Genomic DNA, 19930 nt, shown 5'->3' with positions numbered 1-19930 from the left:
GTTGCAGGTGCGAGTCTTCTTCAGGATTGTATGATGTATCCTTCATTGATGCTCTGCTTTAGCCGCAAAACCAGTTATATTATATTCTCTTATGATCAACATGCGTTATAATATAAAATGTAGGCTGCGGACACCTCCCAACCCACCCAAATATATATAAATAATTAATCATGGCTGTTTTGATTTCCTGAATTTTTCTTGCTGATAATTTATGTACATGAGGGTTCTTTTCAGTGTTGCATTGTCTTTACTATTGATAGTTTATGTTCGTGAGTTATTCGAGTGTTGGAATTGATGTTAAAATTTTCTTTTGGAGCCATCAGATAAATGCAGTAAACCAGCCTCGATATTCTTGGAGGGTCTATTGTTTTTGAATGTACAAGATACTCTTTGATGCTCTTACTAATTCGATGCTGTACTTATAAATTAAGAAATTAAAGATCTGTTTCCTCACGGCGATGTTTCATTTAGTGTTATGTTTAGTTTTGAGTTTTTGGAATGCAGGTAAATGTTTCCCTGGAAGTTTGCTTACCAATTTGGTTTATACTCATAAATTTAGAGTTTCCTGCTGCAATTTATGTAACAATATTGAACTTCTAGCATCTCTAAAGAAATAGCTAGACACTCTTACTTGTTACTCATATCCAACTAAACACAATTTGACTCAGGAATCATGATCACATGTGCACTTATTTAATGATTGTGTCTAGAAGCTGTGGTAATTCCTTCCATGTACTTTGTCATAAGAGAATGGATGTAGCCTTTGTATATTTTAGATATCTTTCCAGATGATACTGAATCCATATGGGGAAAATCAGGTAGTAATGGACATCACAAACCGGTTTTCTCATCTAGATTCAATTGATATCCGTCTCAATCATGGCCAAATTTTGGAAGCAATATGGTCGTGGGTAGGAATTGCGAGTGAGGCCCGACAAGTTGTAGCCGAGGTATGCTTATGACTGACCATTAGATAGCATGTGCTTTCCGCTATGGATGATTATTTATTTGTTTATTTGGAGTTCAGCTTCTGTCTTCAATTGGGTCATCTCATCCACAGTCCACTAGACATAAATCAAACTGGGGATTTATCCGGAGGCAGCTCTTGCAGGTTAGGAAATAACCTTATGAATCATTTATGAATATCTTCTTACTGTCTTAGCCGATCCTCTACAATATCGCTGTACTTCAGATTTAGATTATGCTATCATTGCTACACTTTTCTTAATTCTACATTTATCTGACTTGTCTAATATGGAATTGCAGAAGGATGTTTTTTGCCTTTAAAACCTGAAAAATAAAATCTTTATTTATTCTTCTCCTCTCATCTAATCTACATCAGACTTCAACGATATGGGTTAAGGTTATGATGATGTTTGATTGTTAGGAGAGACTTTGGCTAGGTACAGTCTGCAAGACCTTCAAGCTAGGAGATCATGAGATTATGATTGTGCCTTCAAAGATCTATAAATTTAGACTAAAGGACAAGAGTTTCTCGGTGACTGAATTTTTCATGAAACCTGTAGAATGGAGGATGTGTTTGGCACTTGCCTATCTTGACTCTTTCACATTTTAGAATTAAAAACAAAACTACAATAATTCAGCTTACCCTCTGTTCTGGCCTCCAAAAAATTTAGAGTGGTGTGGTGTACATATATTTTTTGGACTTCTTGTTATTTCTCTTTGGCTCAGTGCAGTGCTTATATTGAAATAAAATATTAGTGTAGATCTAAGTTACCCCGACACCTCCTCTGGGCTCCCGTATCTGTGTCCAACATGTGTCAAACTCCGACACCCCTTGGACACTCTTTGATTATGCATACATTTATTCAGATATGTACTCAGTTATATAATACATGTATTAGTTTAAAACACTCATCTTACATTTCTTGGAAGAGTATATCTTTCACTTAACTTCCACTTCTTGCCACTCGCTAAACAGGATTGGGCTTATTTCTGCCCATACGCAATTCAAAAGTATGATTTTAAAGTGTCATTAGGCAGCGGTGGATCCATAAATATTATCTTTTTTTTTGGCGGGGGTGGGGGAGACGATAAGTATCCATGTTCCTAAAAATAAAAGATAATTATAAAACTATAGTACATGACGGGAACACACTCAGTACACCTTATCTACTTCATTGCATCATATTTTATCTGATTGTTTGAGTTTTTAGGGTGTGAATTATTTCAATTAAGAGGCGGTAGATTGTAGTTTTACAATAGTTTAAATATAATTATCAGATTTTTAGGGGTGAAATCCCCCACCCTCCCCACCCCCCAAAAAAACCCCCCAACCAACCCCCCCCCCTCCCCCCCCCCCAAAAAACCCCCCCAACCACAACAACAACAAAAAGGCACTATATTCATCCTTCCCCGTCGTTAGGTATCTTCTTTAAAAAAATGATTTTTCAATTTATAATCTCCTTAATAAATGAAGCATAAATGTTATAGAAATTTTAGTTTTTATAACATGTGAATGAAAAAAACAAAACCAATTTCTGAAAATTATTAATTTCAATGTGTATATATAACCATGTTCCTGAGTCGGCGAGTCCTGCCTTTAATGTTATAGAAATTTTAGTTTTTATAACATGTGAATGAAAAAACAAAACCAATTCCTGAAAATTATTAATTTCAATGTGTATATATAGCCATGTTTCTGAGTCGGTGAGTCCTGCCTTTTATAAACTTGTCGTGTCCGGTTCTCGTATCAGTAGCTGCACCTACACACATACCCGTATCACGTAAGGTGGATATAGGGGTGAAAATGAACCAAATACTAACAAGTAGTTCATTTATTATTTGTCTATTTATTCTGTTCATTTAATAGTAAACAAATAGTTTTTAGTATTTGGTTCATAAACGAATAGAGTTTGACCAGATGTACATTTACTCATTTGATTATCAAATGTTCATTTAAAATTTTATCTCTTATAAATTGTACTGTTACAGATGATGTTTTGTTTTTTACCCATTCATATTTTGTGATTTAGGTTCTATACTAAATTTGATAAACTAAAAGAGCTCTATATTAGTTTTTAAACCTAATTTCGTTAACCAAATAAAGTATCTTCTTTCTCACATAAGTACTTTAATATTCATAAAGTATGAATTATTAGTCAAATACACATACCATAATATTCGATAAATATTTGTGAGTATTTGAGAAAAAAATTGTATTTGATTTTGACTGCAATGAAATTCAGAGAATTATATTCGGATTCGAATCGTTTAAACGAATGTGATTATGAACACCTCAGTATTCGATTCAATTCGTTTCTAGCCCCATGTGGAGATAATAGGATTTGCTATCGTTGGTAGGTGATGTAATGATATTGCATGATATATTAGTGTTGAACTAAAGTCAATGATATCAATTATAGTGTATTTGACTTAACATAAGATTTTGTGTCCCTTCTGCATCCAACAAGATACTCAGGATTAGTATCACGGAATGTTGGCCTTTTCTTATTCACTCACTGGCTTTGACTTCTCCTGAGTATTTATCGTGTCTCTAGTGGAACATAATTTATTTAGTACATAACTCTGTCATTAGCTTTAAAAATCGATATGGTGAGGACGAGTGTAAGTTGCCCTTGCCATAGTAATGACGAGCTAAGCTCATATCTTAAGAGTACTTGGGGGGTAATTGGTTGGGACAAGTTTGAGTCAAGTAGGATAATTATTCCAATGGAACAATTTTATCCCTTTGAGATATTTTGTATGCGGTAAAATGAGATACGTTGGGATATTAGGATAATTTGAAGATTTGATTTGATAATCATGTGTGATAATTGATGATGTTGCACCTTATTAAAATATAGGGAAAATTTTTAAAAAAGATCATAAAATCGATCATTTTGCTAATTATTTAGCAAAATCGACATTTTTTTGGGCAACAAACCAAAAAGATGTTGATTTTAAAAAACGTCCAGCTCAGAACATACGAGACTACTAGTCTCGTATGTTTTAGGTGAACTAATCACCGATTAGTTCACCCAGAAAAATATACAGGACTAGTAGTCCCGTATGTTTTGTGCGCTCATTTGTTCTGCCCAACAAACCTACGAGACTACTAGTCTCGTGGGTTTACTGGGCACAACAAATAAGTGCCTGATAAATCTACGGGACTAGTAGTGCCGTAGAATTGTCGGGCTATATAAGAGCCAAGTTGTGTCCCAAATTAGGGCACAACTATTCTCTCTCACTCACTCACTCTCTCCCCCGATCTCTCTCTCTCTTGATCTCTCTCTCCCTATCTCACTCTCTCCCAAACCTGAACTCAACCTCTCCCAAACTCATCTCCCTTCCAAACCCGATCTCCATCTCTCCCGACCCCTCCATCTCTCCCAAACCCGATCTATCTCTCCCCCAAACCCAACTCACCTCTACCTCCCTCAAATCTGACGCCGTCGATTCTCTCTGACGCCGACGCCGTCGATTCTCTTCGACGCTGACGAGATCCGAAAGTTCATCAAGGTATAAATTTTTAATTTTTTCATAAATTTCTCAATATTTTAATTATGATTATCAATATGGAAATATTTTAATTATGATTATCAATATGAAAAAAAAATCTAATTTGTATATGATGAATTTTAATTTTTCAGTTATGACGAATGGAATACCGATTATTTGCTTATTCAATGAAAAACTGAGTGTTGGAATGAATAATATGCCTATATATGATGAGGGCTCTAGAAAAATGTTTCTGTTATGTAGAAATTATAATTTCGATAGAATGATGGAGCAAGTATACAAAGTTATTGGAATTAATCATGCCGAAAATGTCATTAAGGTCTTTTATAATTGTCTGATAAATAAAAATAGAACAATTGTTGTAGAGATCACCAATGATGAAGAATTGAATGACATAATCGGACTTGTGGAAAAACAAATCTCAATCGAGTTCATTGAAAATATTCTAATGTCTAAGGTTGCCGAAATTTCATATGCTCACGGAGAGTTCTCCCGCATGCTTGAAAATCAAATCTTGTTATCTCAAAGTGTCTTGCACTTAAAAAATAACTCGGGTGCAATGTCAAGTGACATGTTCCACAACGCGCCGGGTCATGTTTCAGTTAATTTACCGGGTGGTTCTATAATAAAAGAGGATGAGGACGTAGATGCCGATGATGATAATGAAGTAGTTAAAAGAGGAGGAACATCTTGATAGTATGCAGTGTGCAATTGGAGAGACTAATGATGACGTGTAGTCCCGTGCATTAAGCAGAGACTTATTTGCCTCTGCCCAACAAACCCACGAGACTAGTAGTCCTGTGGGTTTGCTGGGCACAAAGTTTGGGTGCTCAAAACATACGGGACTACTATTTCCGTATGTTTTCTGGGTGAACTAATTGGTGATTAGTTCATCTAAAACATACGGGACTAGTAGTCCTGTATGTTCTGAGCTGAGCGTTTTTTAAAATCGACCTCTTTTTGGCCCGTTGGCCAAAAAGAGGTCGATTTTGCTAAATAATTAGCAAAATCGACCATTTTGTTAATTATTTAGCAAAATTGGTCTTTTTAAAAAATTCTCCTAAAATATAATATTTATTTATCAATTAAGTCTAAATTAATTTATCCAGTTGGTTTAGTATATTATTTGGTATGTTATTATAATATAATACATTTATTTTACTTTATAGTGAAATATAATATGTTATACTTACTAATTAACTATAACTATGTTTAACGTTATTTATTAATATAATATACTATATTATAATAATATGCTATATTATAAAATAATTGATATAATATACGAATAATATATTTAATATAATACCTTATTAATAGCTTGAATAATACAATATTTAATTTAATATATCAAATCAGAGTATAGCTATAATAGGTTAATATGTAATGTATAAAATTTATAATATTTATTTTATTTAATTCAGTATAATAGTATTTAAAAAATTATTAATATTATTAAAACATAGTATAATATATATAATAATACTTAATTTTAAGTAGAAAAGATGGATTGCATGGCTTCACTTAAATAAAAATAATATAGTTAGTACATACGACCACTAAATTATACTATATGAATAACATAATTAGTATCAGTATGGATATTAATGTAATAGTATTATATTATACCTGTAATTTAGTATTATATAATACTCATATTTTAGATATATAGCGATTACATTACATAGATCTTTATGTGTAGCACCATAATAATTAATCTATTCCATATTATCACAATTAAATCTTGTCCGCCAAAACACAAAGTAAGGCACATATAATTTTGATATCATATCTATAAGACGTATTAAATAATTATATATTTATATTATTAGTAAATAGAAAATATTAAATTCATCTATATGAATAATAAATGTTCTATTATTACGAATAATATTTGTTCATATTAAATTAATTAAATTATAATCATAGATTAATTATATTAAATATATAAATACCCTCAAAATTATATATACGAATCATAAATACACATGCAATAATATATTTTATTTTAAAATATGAAAAATATATTATAATAGATTACAAAGTAACTATATATATCAATAGTAATGCTAATTATAATATATGAAATATTATTAACTAATATGGAATGATGATATTTAATAATGTTATAATAGATAATATTATATAATATTTTATTATCTTACATTATAGTAAAATTTTATAATATAATATAATTAAGATATATTATATATTATAATACAATTAACATATATTAGATACTTAATAAATGAGTGCTCCAAAATTATCCCACTTTCTCTATGATTGTTTCAAAGTTAAGAATAGGGCAAACTTTCGAGGTTGGGACAAGAAGTTTGTATAGATGTGTGATAATTTTGCGTAAAGTAAGGGTAATTGTTGGGACAAGAAGTTTGTATAGATGTGTGATAATTTTGCGTAAAGTAAGGGTAATTGTCCCAATCTCCTTGTCTCAATGAATAACACCTTAAAGTGGAGTCTCAATCTTATTATCCCAATGAATAACATCATAAAGTAAAGTTCCAAAAATAATTCAAGTTTTCCCACAAGTACACCAGTGGATAACCCCCCCTAGTGGTATATCGACATGCAGGGAAGATGTGTACTGAAGTATTTGTTGTTCTGTTGCTCTTACAGCTCGAAATGGACTGTTCATCAATGTATTGCTATTACATTAGGAAAGCAGCCTGTCTTTCGCAAACCAATTGGTCAACCTCTATTTATCTATCTCAAATTTTGTGGTTTGAGTTATTGGTACACCTGAGGAAACTGTAGATGATAGAATCTTATCTATGGAAAGCGTAGAGCTTACTTCAACATGTTTAAAGATGATATTGGTGGTCTAGTGTTTTTTTCCTCCTCTTCTTTTTTACATCGTCATCAGTGTTATTTCTGGAATGATTATATAGCCATCCTTTTGTCTAATTAGACTTAAACTTGTCAGTAATTTGTAGACTTCTAGCATGTTTTATGTGTGGCATGTATATCTCCTAAAATGGCTTAGACATGTGGAGCAGAAAATGAATTAATGTGAAATTGGATATTTCGTCAGCTCAAATGTTTCATTAACAACAAAAATCTAAGGTAAGGATTGACAAAATGAAATTTTCAAATGCATATAATCATGGATGATCCACTGAACATGTCATTGTCAAGGAAGAAACATATTAGGTGCAAATGGAGAAATTTCAACTTGTCCTCAGTTTTCAGAGTGTATTTTTACTTCAGATCAAAAAACTTTCTCACCTGTATAATACTGTGTTCCAGGATCTTAAACTCCCTGAAGTAGTTGTTGACAAACTACAGACAGCAAGTTTAAGGTTTTGTGGATCTGCAGATCAGGTCCTCGCAAGACTAAGAGGAGCCCTTTATCCAGGTAATTTTTACTGTCTCTCATTGATTTCTTGTAGGCCATAGCACGTGACTCATTTTTAGTTTGATCAAGTTACAGATAAATTTTCTCATAGAGCGCTCGAGGAGGTGTCAACTCTTTTAAGTCATTTAAGAGTGTGGAATATTGACGAAAACATTTCTCTGGATGTACTCATGCCTCCTACAGAAGATTATCACCGGGGTCTTTTTTTCCAAGTAAGTTTTCATACAAAAAATACTGTTTTCTTTTCATTTTCATTATTTCCTTCATCTACATTTGCTATCGTTAACTCTAATAGAGCGGTGAGAACATATTTGCTTGATTGCAATTCTGATGAAGAGTATTGTATATAATTCCCCACAATGTATAACTTTGTGAATGTATGAATATGGTGATAAGTAGTCATACCCATGATTGTGATTTTCATTTCTGAATTTAAGGTATTAAGCATAAACCAATGTTACAGCAAGCATAAATAGTAAAGCTTCTTTTGTTATATTGGGTGATTTGCCAAGCTCCAGAATCGATCTTAATAACCTTAAGATCAAAATCTGAATTCTTACACAGCTGTACTAACTGTGTGTAAGAATATTAACAGAAGCTTTCTGAAGGAGAAAAGATGAATCAATACAGTTTCCTTATTGGCTTTACAAGATGCAAGTGTCAATAGGAAACCTTGAAAATTAAAATTGAGTTTGTATTCATCTTGTCTATATCTGAACTCCTCTTCTTGCAGACTTTGATACACATTAGTCAAAGGAAGACCCATTGGATACTATGTGTGCCATCTTTAACTGGTGCCCCTGTTAGGATATTGGATTATAGATCATACAAGAATAGGATGCACCACAAATTGTACATCAAGATGCCTTCAATCTATGAGATATCAACTTTATTTTGTCTTATATTCCTATGATAAAAGTTGGGCAGACAATGTTTCCTACTCAAAGACCTTGATAGATTCTCATCTGCTACCATATGTGCGATAATTAAGTGCATAAAGGAGAGAAGTTGACTGTAATAACTATGTGAATATCTTCAATGATCCAATCTAAACCTATTTTTATTACCAGAAACCGACCAACAAGGGTCCTCAATCTACTATACTTTGCTCGGCTTGACTTTAAAACGGACAAGTAGCATTCAAATCTTTCTTGACTGGCGCAATTTATGTTGAGCGTCTTGATAGACGCATACAGATACACAGTCTGCTGATTAAACAGGGGACTACAATTAACTAATAATTTGATATTCTGCTAGTAATAAATTAATCATTTAGATTTCATAACAAAGTTCACTTATACATACATTATGATGAGCCCTCATCTACTTTAACGTCACAGCTTAGAACCCCCTAAACTCTCTCTTTTGGTAGATTTACTTATATCATAAAGTTGATGTCTCTTTTGGTTCAATGATAATATTTTATAAATTTATATATGTTTTGTTAAAGTTGGGATTTTTTCCCGACATTTTTACTGAAAATTCTCAAATCGAAACATCTGTTCTCTGAAAATTGCATGTTATTCTCAAAAGCCTTCCAAGTTGAAGGAAAAAAGAGATAATGGTTGGCTTTTAGGTTTACTGCTAACTTATGATTTTGGTGTATTTTATTTGGAGTAGATCCAAATCCTAAATTTTCAGTGCTTTGCACAAAAGAGAGTATTTTTTTTTCTATTAAATAAGGTATGATAAAATTGGATAACTAATTAAAATGAAACCCTTTAATTTTTATCCATAAGTTCAAATTGTTTTTTCATTAATGATTAAAGTAAAAATAAGAAAAACTAGGATAGCTTATAGGTTTTTTCAAGGCTATGTATGGGTTTTTACTAAAAGTAGATATAGATTAAGGCTTTTCTTAATTTACCAAAATTAATTTTTCACTTACTAGATTCAACTATATGCCTTCTGATTCACTTTTGTCCAATTCTGAACCAAGATATTTCTAGGTCGCTTTTGTTGCTTTAGAAGACAGTTACACTGAAATTGGAACATGTTGGAACATTAGTTGAGAAACTAAGTGTCAGGAATCACTGTCATTATTTTAAATATCGGATATCACATAAATATCAGATGACAATGATCCATATAGAATTGCAAAAATCGGGGTATATCAGATAGAGAAAGGGGTGGAGGAAGAGAAAGAGAGAGAGGGTAGAGGGACAAAGAAGAGAGGATTGAGAGAGAAGGTAAGAAAAGAAAGGAGAGAGAAGGTAGAGATAGTAGGAAGAGAGAGGGTGGAGAGAGGGGGTAGAGAGAGGGAGCTAGGTGGAGAGAGGAGGTAGAGAGAGGGAGCTAGAAAATAATGAGAGGCGAGCATTGAAATTGTAAGCGCTGAGATTTTTGCTAGGCAGTCTATAGCGCCTAGATGCCTGGGCGACATCTAGACGTTTGGCTATTTTTTAAATTATTTAATTATAATAATTAATAAATATATGTATTAAATTCATATAAATTAGCTAAAAATAGTAATCTTAGATCCACAGTAAACCATGCATACTTAAATACTAAATAGCCAAAATAATAACTAACAAGGTTATAGAAGGAGCTAGGAGGCCTAGGCGTTGACCCGATGCCTAGAGCCTAGGAGTTTTCTTTTTTATTTTTAATTATAATAATTGATAATAAATGTCAATGTTATAGAAAACTTAGTTGCTGGATTGATGTCTAGGTGGATTTCTTTCTTTATTTAAGTGCTGGTCTAGAAGGTTTTGCTGAAGGTCGGAGAAGATAATGGAGGTGTTCATATTTGGAGGTTGGAGGACGTGAATGCCCAACATAGAAAATCACGATTAAGACCTAAAGGGTGCAGTCCATGTAAGCAGACAATGCTCCCCTAAACACTCTTAAAATCTAGGTGGGAAACCTAGGTATCGCCCAGACGCTAGGCGCTAGTTAAGCGGCCTAAATATGCCTAGGCCTAAACGTATACACCTAGGCGGATTAGGCAGGGGCTTTTTAAAACAGTGTCTGGATCAAATTGAGGGTTTTATTTATTATTTGGGTTGAGTTGGAAACCCAAAGCTAAAACAGACCTTAAAAAAACCAACATTGATCGATATTGCTAATATTGGGATATATTGGATATCGGCCGATATATTGAAAAAAATTCTAAAAATCAGAAAACAGTATAAATTTATAAATATCGTTGTGGGGTATTATAGAAAGCGATATATTGGCTGATATTTTATACACTGCATGCCACTAAACCAAAACTCTAGAGTTATAGTGAGAGTTGAGGGATATACTTTTATACTCAAACATGCCCTTGCAGATTGAGCACCCCTTAAATAGGGGAAAAACTAGACTCACGGAGTGGTATCTTTTTTCTTTAAATGTGCTTTTAGAAATTCATGGTTAATAAGATTTGAACCTAGATTTATGGTATCATATCAAAGGTCTAGCCACTATACGAAAACTCCAAGGTTGGGGTGAGGATAGACTGATATAGTTTTATATTCTAATACTAAGGGGCATAGTAACTCCAGAATATATGGTAAACAAACACTTTGTCAAGTTTCCTGCTATTTAGGATTTGTGTATTCCAAAGATACTGTGCTGATTCTTGATGGAAATTCAGCCATATGAGAGTTCAACCTTGGATTAAGTTGCTTTTTCCCAATAATGAAGGTTCTTGAAAGAAAAATATAGCTTATGGCGTGCCCTTATTAAGACTTTAGGTCAGTATAATAGAGCGGTATTGCAGTGAATATGAGTATAATTTTTTTGAGGAGAATGTAATAGTTACCGTAGGGAAGAGGAAGAAATAAAAAGTGGTTCATAATATTTCAGTCTCTCAATTGTTATTCCATTTGCTTTGCCTAGTAAGCAATTCAGGTCTCATGTCATCACAACTTTTCTTTTTCTCTATTCTAGCTATGATTCTCTTCAAATCCCATTGACATCTATTTTTTCATTGATTCATTGGAACAAATCTTTGGAGTATTTCAAGTTAGGCTTCAATTTGAAATTGTGCATTCATCTATGCTCACATCCTGATTGAGCTGACCGTCGGTTCTCTGTTCTAGTAGAATTGTATAGATCCATGTCGATTACTTTTTGATCTTTCATTTGCATATTGTTTATAAGAAACCATGGGGATTAGGTACTGAAAATAAACAGGATAGATATAAGTGACCATATTGAGGTAGTGCTTCATTTGGTCGAGGAAATATTCTTTGAACATGATATCTTGGGGACAATGAGAGAAGGTTACAAACTCTGTAAAATTTTAGAAACTTACCTCATAATTAAGATAATGTGTATGCATACTCAGATTGAAGAACAAAACAGATGCAAAGTTTGCATACTCAGATTGAAGAACAAAACAGATGCAAAGTTCCTTGCTGTTACTTGGGACCCATCATATGTGTTCTGTGGTGGCAAACTTTTAAGATATTCTAGTTATTAGAGGATATAAGATTCAGCGTTATCCTAATTACATTAGGAGAATGAAAATCAGTTTTCCCATTTTTTTTATTGAACTTTTCAAATTCGACAAAAGTCCTATCTTCGACATTAGGCTATATTCCTACTCGGGTCAGTGATACGCTGTATGGAGAAATTGATTTACCCATTAATCTGCATATTCAACATTTACTATTTAGGACAAATTTTTAATATATTGTATATCTTTTCTTTGTTTCCGGTTTTTTAAGAAATATATAGGGTAATTATTATGAAACCCCCTTCAAGTTTGGCTCTTTACTATGAAACCCCCTGCCGTTATCTGTTGATTATGAAACCCCCTGCCATTTAAAAAAGGTTAAGAATCTCAAATGTTTTTTTTTATATTCCAAAAGTGCCTTCTTCTTCTTCCTTATGCTCTACTGTCATTTCATTTTAAACTATAGGTTTGGATTTTCCATAAAATGTCAGTGTTAGAGATTGAGGCAATATGAGCTTTCTCTACCTCTTTCTCTTCCTATTATTACTTCCTCTTTCTTCTCATTTCCTTTAACAATTTTATCATTTTTCATATTTCAAAAGTTGAAGCTTCATCTTCACTTTAGATCTCTTTTCTCAACCCACACAAGCCATCAAAGATATAAAAACTTTAGGTTCATAAGCATTGCAAATGCTTTAGCAAACCTAACATGCTGTGGATGGCGTTTTGTAGCAAATCTGTAGCGAACGTCAAATCAAGAAGCCTTTGAACATTTAACTAATTCATTACCTTATAACTATGTGTTTGCATACAATTTAAGTAGCCCATTCTTAATTGCTCATTCCTGGCACTAAATTAACTGGCACCAACGAGGACCTAGTATCAACATGTGAACACAAAAGTATATTGTGTAAAATGAAATGAGAGTCACAGAATATGTTAAAAGGAAGAAGAAGAGGATAGCTCTAGAATTTAAAAAAGCATGTGAGTTTTTTAACTGTTCTTTTAACGGCAGGGGTTTTCCAATCAAATGATAATGATAGGGGGTTTCATAATAAACAACCAAACTTGAGGTGGGTTTCATAATAGTTGCACAAAAAGATAATTTGTTGATAGGTCTTAATCTTTCAAAGCGTGGATCAGCAATTGGCGAAACATAACAGAATATAGCAGTAATGATGAAGTAACTTCTACCTATTATATTCTCAAAATTTTGGTATAAAGGCTTTATTGTTGTTGCTTGTACCCAATTCCAATATGAATTTACCAGAGATGTCATCTTCTATTTAGTTTCTTGTGATTATTCTTTTCCATTTATTCTTATTTAAAGGGACACCTTTCTAAAAGCTGTAGGCACCTAATGTTTTCTTTGATTTCTAACTGCATTGATCTTTATTTTCGCAGATATATTTAAAAGGAAATGCTCAAGAATCAGCATCTGAGGGCACTTTGCTTGCTGTTGGCGGTCGCTATGACTTTTTACTTCATCAAATGTGGCATGAATATGTAGGTTACACATGTGACATTTAGTTTCCTTCGAACACCAAAATAATCTCCTGTTTATACTGATTTCCTTAGACTAGTGACATTTACAGGTTGTCACAAGTTCACACTGAAATAAAATATTGAAGGACTTTCTTTATCCTTTTGATAGATGTTTAGAGCCTCTTGTATATTCGTCTATAAAATTGAGATTCATCATGATATATTACATGTATAAATACTTGTAAACAAAGGGACATAATCCTGTCTATCCGGGACAAAAAATGGTCCCTTGCACATTTTGGACTGCCTCAATTTCTATTCCCTTTAGCTTCTTGCTAATTGGTCAAGTTTAGCTCTAACTTTTATCTCCTCACCAATGAATATAACCTTCTTACAAATAGAGGCGAGGCGTGACTTATAATGTGCTAATATGCAAAGTTTTCTCTTCCCCGTCCTTAGATATTGTCATGTGTTTTCTTATTTCTGTACCTTCGGTTCACATATGGTATATTCCCTTTTTCTGTTGTCATGTTTTTCATTACTCAAGATCATCCATAGCACCTCCACTCACTTTCCTAGGAGATGTTATTCATCACCAGTGAAATACAAGGCATCTATATGGGAGAGGTTTTCAAAATAGACTCATTTACACATTTATTCCTAAAAATCAACCCACTTGAAACTTAATCACAAAAATTGTCCTAGTTTCGACCACGTTAGCAGCGTGGGTTGAAACTGGGTCGATTTTTATAAAAAAATGCTCTTTTTTAATTTTCGGGGTTTGCAACCCTAACTAATTAGAAATTAGTATTTTGGACTAGGTTCAAAGTAGTTTGGCTTGCCAACCCCGACTATTTGACAAAGATACTGAGTTTTTTGCTGGCAGAAATTTGGCGCCTATCTATTATACTTAGACATTTTTTGCCAGCAAAATACTCAAGATTCTCTGCCAAATAATCGAGGTTGGCAAGTCAGGATTTTGAACTATGTTCGAAATAGTCGGAGTTGGCGACCCCAACGTTTTTGAACATATTCTGAATTAGTTAGAATTGCCAACCCTGACAAGTTTGAACCTAGTTCAGAATAGACGGAGTTCCTAATCCTGTCTATTTTAACTAGTTTCTAATTAGTTAGGGTTGCCAACCCTGGCTAATTAGAAAAGTGTGTTTTTTCTAAAAATCAACCTAGTTTCAACCCGCAATGCTGGCATGGTCGTAACTGGGTCATTTTTGTAATTAAGTTTTCAAGTGGATCGCTTTTTGGGAATAAATCTGTGACTGGGTCTATTTTGAAAATTTCTCCATTCAATTCTCTGGACTGATCTTTTTGTCTTCATGGACCAGAAATTCAACCCTCCTGGTGCAGTCGGAGTCAGCCTGGCGCTGGAGAAAATTCTTCTTCGTTGTCCTATTGATGTCGGGCCCTCCAGGTGCAGCCTCAACACCTTGATAATTTGGTAATCTCCATTGATCATTTACTGGAATTAATTGAGTTCTTGCTTGTCCTTCCTTGCTTTTTCAGAATTGATCCCAGTATCAATGTGCTTGTTTGTTCAAGAGGTGGGGGAGGATTACTACACGAGCGCATGGAATTGGTTTCTGAGTTGTGGCAAGCCAATATAAAGGTTGGTATATTCATAATTTCTTATATTCAAATTTCAGCAAAGATCTGCATGAGGACTTATCTGTCGCTAATAAAATATAATTTTCCCAATAACTCATTCTAGTATATTGTTTTATCATCAGGCTGAGTTTGTTCCTCTCTCAGATCCAAGCCTCACTGAACAGTATGAATATGCAGCTGACCATGATATCAAATGCCTGATTATAATAACTGAGGCTGGTGTATCTCAAACAGGTCTAGTCAGGGTAATACTTCAAGCCTTTCATGTCATGGATTAATAGTGCAACTATTGACTTGATCATCAGCGCTACATAGACTTAGGAGGCCTTATACAAATTTCTAGTTTACTCTTATCCCATTTGCTTTTCTTTGTAAATATTAGTTTTCTTATTATCAATAAAATAAGACTGAAGAGCATAAGGGCAGGTTTACAGTCCTACCAAATAACCAATTTAATTATGACCCTTACTTTAGTGCATAGTGTGAGATGAAATTGGATGTTTTAAAAGATCATAAACAAAAACTTGTCCATTTTGAAGATCTATGCATCAAGTAATTGCAAAATATAGGGATTTTTTTGAAATTACTTATCGAGAGAGATCCTAACGATTTAGGTTATACCAAAGGAGGATCCATATTTTTTTTTCATCATAATCAGCAACGTTCAAAAACTTTACAAGATACATCATATGTTTTGGGAACTCATTAGTGCAGTTCACATTGCTCATGATCCATGTTAAGAATCATGTTAATAGCTTCTCCTCCTGGTAACTTTGGAGTAACATGTCTTCCAGGTAAGCTTATTGGAGTCTCTAATTAAAAAAACTTGTGTTTCTCTAGGTTCGTCATCTTGAACTGAAGAAAGAGAAAGATGTAGAGAGAGGGGAGATAATAGATTTTTTGTCAGAGGCAGCAGGTTCTGTACATACCCGGGATCTAAAGAAGTGGAATTGAGCCATTATCGTGTTACCATGCTGGAATATATTCTTCAGGTTTGTTCATAAACTAATTTGAGGGCAGGTTCAGAAAAGAGCTGGTTCTATGGCTTGATTGTTTACATAAAGTAAATATGCTTGAAAAGATTACATTGCTTTCAGAATACTACTTGCTCCAACTTAATATGTTAGATTTAAATGTTGAAATAGCACGTGAGCGTGAAGTATTTCAAGCATAATGTAAAATATAAAATGGTCACACTTTGGGTCTACTACATGCAATGTTACCTTGCAGTTTGGTTCCTCATTCATATCCAAATAGATATGAACTTTTCATATTCATATTTCTATGCTTTTTCGATATTAGTCCGCCAAATCTTTCATATTTTGGAATTAGTCCCCCAAATCTTCATATTATGAAATCAGTCCCCCAAATCTTTTTGAGTATTTTAACATAGTCCCCCTAAATGATCATGTTTTGAAATTAGTCACCTAATTCCTTTAAAGCATTTTGAAAGTTAGTCCCCCAAATCTTTTAACCAGGTGTTGACATGAGGGTCTAATTTCAGAACACTTATAAGATTAGGGGGCCCAATTTCAAAATGTATAGAGTTGGGAGACTAATTTCAAAAGATGATGATTTGGGGGACTAACATCAAATTATGAAAGATATGGGGGACTAATGTCAAAAAACCCCTTGATTCATTCTTGAGATGGATTGAGGTTTAGTGGTTTATATCCATACCCACTTGCACCCATGTAGGAAAGACCGTAAATTTTCTCTAAACCTTATGGCACCATTAGTGTCCAATTGTCCCGAGTCTTCTCTCAAAAATATTGCTTTTTTTTTGGGTGTGCTTGGGAGGGGAGTTGTTTGAATATGACCATATGACATTTACTGGTTAGTTTGTATTTTCACATAATTCTTTATTGAGGAAATGCATTTTTAACGGCAGCCATGAACGGTTTGAATACGATGGAAAATTCAGAGTGCTTGCTTATGATGGGATATACCATCCTTTCGATGACAGCGGGACATATATTGGGAGAATTTTCATCCTATTTCAAGAAGGATGGGAAGTATCAACGTTGTCATTCAAAGAGAGAGAGCAGGAGAAGAAAATTCAAGAGCAGCATGTACGTAGACCTTCAAACAGATATAAGGCAGAGATTAACATGTAAATATAAAAATTTTGCGGTTGATTGTCGAGTCTGTCAGCAATATAAACTTCTTGTTGTATAGGTGTATCGTGTATGCCTGTTCCATATGTATAAATTTTTTTTGGAACTACTGTATTCCTTGAAATGTCAATAAATAGGTTATTGACAGTTGGAGAGACGTAGTTCTCTCACTTTGTGAGAGTTTCTGTATCAATTATCTCAATAAATAGGTTATTGACAGTTGGAGAGGCGTAGTGATATTACTTTGTGAGAGTTTCTGTATCAATTTCCTCAATTAAGAAATCACTAAAGTTTCTTTGTTATTGTTTTGTTGTTCCCCGCACAATATTTTATCTTCACAAATCTAGATTGCTTCCAAAATAAATGTATGGACAACATAACTAACTCATCCTAAAGTATTGAGGAGCTCTCAAGTTTCCCCCTAAAATATTAATTTACCTATATTACTCTTTAAATATTCTGAAGTACTGAGGAGCTCTCAAAATTTTCCCCTAAAATATTAACTTACCTATATTGCTCTTTAAATTATGTTTGTGGTTTTAATGTTATCATTTTGTGATTTTATAGTCAAATATCTTACGGATCGATGACGCGACTGTCTTTTGTATTTCTTCATGGGTTTGTATCAATTTGTCTCATTTTTCTCTAAACTAAAAATGAAAAAAATGAAAAAAATGAAAAAAATGAAAAAAAAAGACTTTTTACTACTTTCCTCCAAATTTTTTTGACCTCAACCCTTTTTATGAATTAAAAAATTATTTTTTAAGATTTGCAAGATGTACAAGAACAGTAAAAAACCACTATCATGTCTTTAGTTTGTTAAATATTTTCATTAATTTGTTAAATATTTAATTGTAGGTTCAAAAAATGATTACCTTGGTCATATATGTATATGTATGTGTTTGTGTGTGTTGTATACATACATACATACATATATGAAAAATAAGGCAACTTGAGCATTCAGCAACACTTCGAGGAAGAAATGATCTCTTTGTCCTAAATATGTTGCATACTGGTGAAAAAAAATGTATCAGCTCTCAGCAGGTGCAAGCATGGTTGGATGGATATGCTTACTTTGGGCTGCTTCAAATTGATGTTGTTGGACTTTGTTTAGTTGTTCAGCATTATGTTTTGAAGCTTTCTACTTGTTATTTCAATATATAGATACAATAGTGTAAGGTCCCGGTGCGTCCCTACTGGGGGACGATTCATAAAGGGCTAATCCCGGGTTTGAGGAAACACGAGCAGAGATTAGTCCCATCCGAAAAGATGGATTACCTCATGCTAATCCCAGCTTAGATGAAAAACGGAATCTCAAAACACATTTTTGGTGTTTTGAGAAAAGTGTTTATTTTTTGGATTTTGTAAAGCGTCAAGTCAAAAAAACGCCCCGGTTGCCAAACACATTTTATTATTTTTGTTGAAAACAAAAACTGAAACGGTAAACACGCCACAGTTGCCAAATGCTTTCATGGCTGATGGTTTACAAAGTTATTTTTAGCTGCTGTCTTTGAAAGGAGTGTCGAGTACTTTAGCTTTAGGACGTTGAAAATTTATCGGAAGAGAGAAGCCCTTATAGCTCAGTGGTAGAGCGTCAGTCTTGTAAACTGAAGGTCCGTAGTTCGATCTGCATAACTTTTTTTCACTTTTTCTTAATAAGTAGCCGCATTTTAATTTTTATTCTGTTTAACATTTTTTAGCTAATTCTCCAGGATGAGGACGTCACACTTCTTACAAATTTTTAACTTTCGTCAAAGGGTGAAGTAAGGACGATTTGGACGTTAAGCGAAACTGCTAGTTAAATTTAAGAACAGAGCATTTTTCTTATAGTTTTTCACATCCTTAAATAAGTTAAAAATTGATCTTTTATCTGATCCTTTTCCACATGTAAGTGAAACCCCACTGAACTTTGGGGGCTGTTCTCCATAGATCCTTGACTTTGTTTCTCTCACATAATCCCCTAAATTATGGGGTGTCTCAGCGAGCTCTTGGAACCACTTGGTTGTGCCTCGAGAATTCAAAAACCAACGCCGGAGAAAAGATAAACCAACAACCCAAAATCAATAAGCACAAACAATCAAACACCAGTTTGACGTGGGTTCGGCGCAAGATGCCCTAAACGTCCAGGGGCAAAGGAGAGAAGGAGTTTCAATCTATTGAAAGCAAGAGGAACAAAACTAGGGGTTACACATCTCACAAAAAAACCCTCACAACCCACTCTAACCTCTCCACATTGCGTCAACAATAGGAAGCGCCCAAAACCTCACCCTCAATGTTGCAAACCCTTTGCTATCCAACCCTAAAACCAAGTTTGTGGTATTTATGAAACCCAAACGAAACGGGGTTCTGGAAACAGACGCCAGCCCAAAAAAACCGCTTCGGCGGTCGTGAACCAAACACGGTCGACTGCGATCCATCGCGGCGGACCGGACCGGCTCGACGCCCTCCACCAGTCGGGTGACT

General features: G+C 33.9%; 1 protein-coding gene across 1 annotated transcript in view; it reads left to right on the top strand.

Annotated features, from left to right (window-relative positions):
* LOC109823752 (eIF-2-alpha kinase GCN2) overlaps positions 1-17694 on the top strand; it is a 53453-nt gene extending 35759 nt beyond the window's left edge. Inside the window, exons 21-30 of the mRNA XM_020390121.1 lie at positions 819-950; positions 1028-1111; positions 7747-7855; positions 7931-8067; positions 13647-13748; positions 15071-15156; positions 15249-15351; positions 15473-15595; positions 16191-16342; positions 17242-17694. Of these exons, the coding sequence (XP_020245710.1) occupies positions 819-950; positions 1028-1111; positions 7747-7855; positions 7931-8067; positions 13647-13748; positions 15071-15156; positions 15249-15351; positions 15473-15595; positions 16191-16304 (990 nt within the window). The 3' untranslated portion in view covers positions 16305-16342; positions 17242-17694. The remainder of the gene's footprint in view (positions 1-818; positions 951-1027; positions 1112-7746; positions 7856-7930; positions 8068-13646; positions 13749-15070; positions 15157-15248; positions 15352-15472; positions 15596-16190; positions 16343-17241) is intronic.

Source organism: Asparagus officinalis, chromosome 9 (genome assembly GCF_001876935.1).
Source record: "Asparagus officinalis chromosome 9, Aspof.V1, whole genome shotgun sequence".
In the NCBI taxonomy this organism is placed as follows: domain Eukaryota; kingdom Viridiplantae; phylum Streptophyta; class Magnoliopsida; order Asparagales; family Asparagaceae; genus Asparagus; species Asparagus officinalis.
The sequence above is the reverse complement of the archived record's forward strand: the minus strand, read 5'-3'. Positions and strand labels throughout refer to the sequence as shown.